This window comes from Micromys minutus, assembly GCF_963924665.1.
Source record: "Micromys minutus genome assembly, chromosome: 2".
Taxonomy (NCBI): domain Eukaryota; kingdom Metazoa; phylum Chordata; class Mammalia; order Rodentia; family Muridae; genus Micromys; species Micromys minutus.
In genome coordinates this window covers 90,770,943-90,774,069 of record NC_137971.1, presented here as the reverse complement: position 1 = coordinate 90,774,069, position 3,127 = coordinate 90,770,943, and the positions used below count along the sequence as shown (strand labels likewise).

The following is a 3,127-nucleotide window of genomic DNA, read 5'->3' as shown; positions in this document are numbered from 1 at the left end:
TGAAAAAATATTTAAATAAAAATGAAACTATATGGCCTATACTAGCATGCTTGTGAGAAGCCAATGGACACTCAGCTATAGAAAACTAATTCTCCACCGAGGAAAGATTTTTCACTAGACACTAATATTTAGAATTAATCTGAGTTGAAACTAACAACTCATAAACAATATCATAATTCATTAAATGATTAGAATGTACCAGAAACCATGTTATTCTATTTCATAAGAATTGGCATATTTATATAGTTTGTAGGTAAGTTGTAATTATGTTTGATAAATGTATAATTGTGGACATTTGTAAACATAAAAATTCATTAACATGACAATGTTTAATCCTTAGAAACTAAACATTTGAGCTTTCAGACAAACTGAATCAAAGATCAATAAAGTATTTGCTTAATTGTCTACTAAGATGCTCACCTTACAGATGGCATCTATTTTGAATCATTTCTTCTTGTATTTTATACATGTTTCATTTCATGTTTCCCTCAGCAGTTTGTCTAGTATGTCTATTCTCATTGCCCTGCAACATGAGATTAATATACATTCTGCTCTGGGACCTTGAACTAAACCCAGTGTATTGTTAATATGACTAGTCAATTGTATTTAGTATATCAAGAATGAGTGAAATAATACCCAATACATTAGTAACATGATGATATAACCTCCTTCCTTAATCAGCAACACAATTACATTTTATAGAACCAGTCTCTATGGAGCCTAAAAACTAAATATTCAGGGAAGAACATACCTCTTGTATATTTAAAAATAGAGAGTATATATAAAGTTAACAAATCATTAGAATTGGGATATTCAACAAAATATCAAAATATAGCTTGTCATCCATACAGGCAACATACTTTATCTACCAGTTTTGTCCTTTACAGAGAGAACAATGTTGTCCCAAATTACTGCAAATTTGTCTTTTAAACACAGAATAAAGATTGACCTTTAGTTTCCATGAATTATTTCATTGCTTCTCTATTTATATAGAATTCTATACATAAAAAAAAACTTATGTTAAATGAGTACACTGCACTCAATTTCTACATCCTATACTTTGGCAGGGTTTTCCTTATAAAAATGTTTCATAATTTCACTTGCAAAGATTTCAAAACATCTACAAATTAGATGACTTAATACTATTTCACTCATCTTTTATAAAATTTTTCTCTAGGATTTTCCCCAACATAAGCAGAACAGCTGATATTAACATGCATTTGTTTTATGTAATGCCCATTTTGTCTCCAAATAAAAACTTGATTACACTTTCCCTGATCTGCTTGGTCTTGACTCCATAAACAATTGGATTCATGGTAGGGGGCAGGAGCAGGTAGAGGTTAGCCACAATGATGTGGATGTGGTGGGGAATTGTGTGTCCTCCAAAGCGATGAGTGAAAAAAGTAAAAAAGGCAGGCACATAAGTGATCACAATAGCACAGATGTGAGATGTGCAGGTGCTGAAGGCCTTGTGGCGAGCATCAGCAGAGGACAGACTCACCACTGCTCGCAATATCATAGTGTAAGACACAGAGATACAGCAAATGTCAAACACACCAATCAACAGAGCAACCATGAGGCCATAGATTGCATTGACCTTGGCATTGCCACAGGATACCTTGGCCACAGACATGTGATCACAGTAAGTGTGGGGGATAAGGGAACCTCTGCAATAGGGCAAGCGCTTGGTGAGAAGAGTGAATGGGAAGATGAGCATTACACTCCTCAAGAATGTAGCAAGACCAGCCTTGGCAATCACAGGGTTGGTGAGGATGGTAGTGTATCGAAGAGGATAGCAGATGGCTACATAGCGGTCCAGGGCCATGAGCATGAGCACACCAGACTCCATTCCAGTCAACATGTGGACAAAGAACATCTGGACAAGGCAGGAACTAAATCCAATCTTCTTGAAGTTGAACCAGAATATGCAGAGCATATTGGGCACTGTGGTTGTACACAAGGTGACATCAGTGAAGGAGAGTAAGGCCAGGAAGTAGTACATGGGCCTGTGCAGAGCCTCCTCATGACCAATGAGGTAGATAAGCCCACAGTTGCCCATCACAGCAATCATGTACATGAAGCAGAATGGCAGAGAGATCCAGACATGTGCATCTTCCAGCCCAGGAACACCATTGAGGATAAAGAATTCTGGGGTCAGGCTGGAGCTGTTGGCTCCAGACATAATGGCTGGCAGGATGAGAGCATTTTATACTCAGTAATAATGTCTGTGTCCTGGGAAATATAAATAGAAGGTAAGAAATAATTATTAAGGTAGAAAATAAATACACCCTGAAAATGTGAAATTATTAAGAACCCTCAAAATGAGAAAATATTAAGAGTCTTACAATATGCTCTATTACTTCAGACTCTTCTGCTGGTTTTCACTTGATGTGAACTATGATGGTTACCAGTTGGTTACCCCACTTCCGGTTCAGCTTTCACTCTCTTCAATCATATCGATGCATCAAGCTTAGAATGTTGTGAACATTTGAGCTTGATGCACTTATATGTTTAAGATTATGCAAATGATTATTTATACAATGTGCTACAATAATGAATAATGAATATTCCATGGATGTAAGCAGTAATCATTATTACTCTTAAAAACCATATAACAAAAAGAAATTTTATTTTCTATGGCCTCCAAGTAATTTAAATTATTCCTGTGTTTTAATTACAAAAAATAGAAAAATATATAAAGAGAAAACCATAACTTTAAATATAAAACAAAATCTATGGAAACCTTATAAGTGTCTGTGAAAGACAACTGTTACTAGGAGGTGACTAAGATAGTGGCCACTGTGAATTCTATAAGAGAATTTGTCCCCGTGTTTGGAATGTACATCTAATGTCTCAATACTAACACAGCCAGGGACTTCTTATGCTGACTTTCAAAGGGGCCAGGATATTTGGAGAGATCTGAACTGTTCAGTCTGCATTCTTCTTGCAATTTAAAACAAATTAACAAGTACAGAAATCTGAAAAATCTACTCACAATGCCCATTGCATCACAGACAGAAAAGTTAAATATCACTCTTTCCTTGCCTCCCTTAGTACCGGGAATTTTATCTCATATTTCCCAACCCTGGACTCCACTCAACTCCAAAATTTTTGTTTGTTTGTTCAT

General features: G+C 35.8%; 1 protein-coding gene across 1 annotated transcript; it reads right to left on the bottom strand.

Annotated features, from left to right (window-relative positions):
• Positions 1-1,225: 1,225 nt before the first annotated feature.
• LOC308418033 (olfactory receptor 52N2-like) lies at positions 1,226-2,182 on the bottom strand (the record flags this gene model as incomplete). The annotated part of the gene is made up of 1 exon (XM_080913370.1): positions 1,226-2,182. One exon carries the CDS (start codon positions 2,180-2,182, stop codon positions 1,226-1,228), a length of 957 nt encoding a protein of 318 aa, XP_080769496.1.
• Positions 2,183-3,127: the final 945 nt, after the last annotated feature.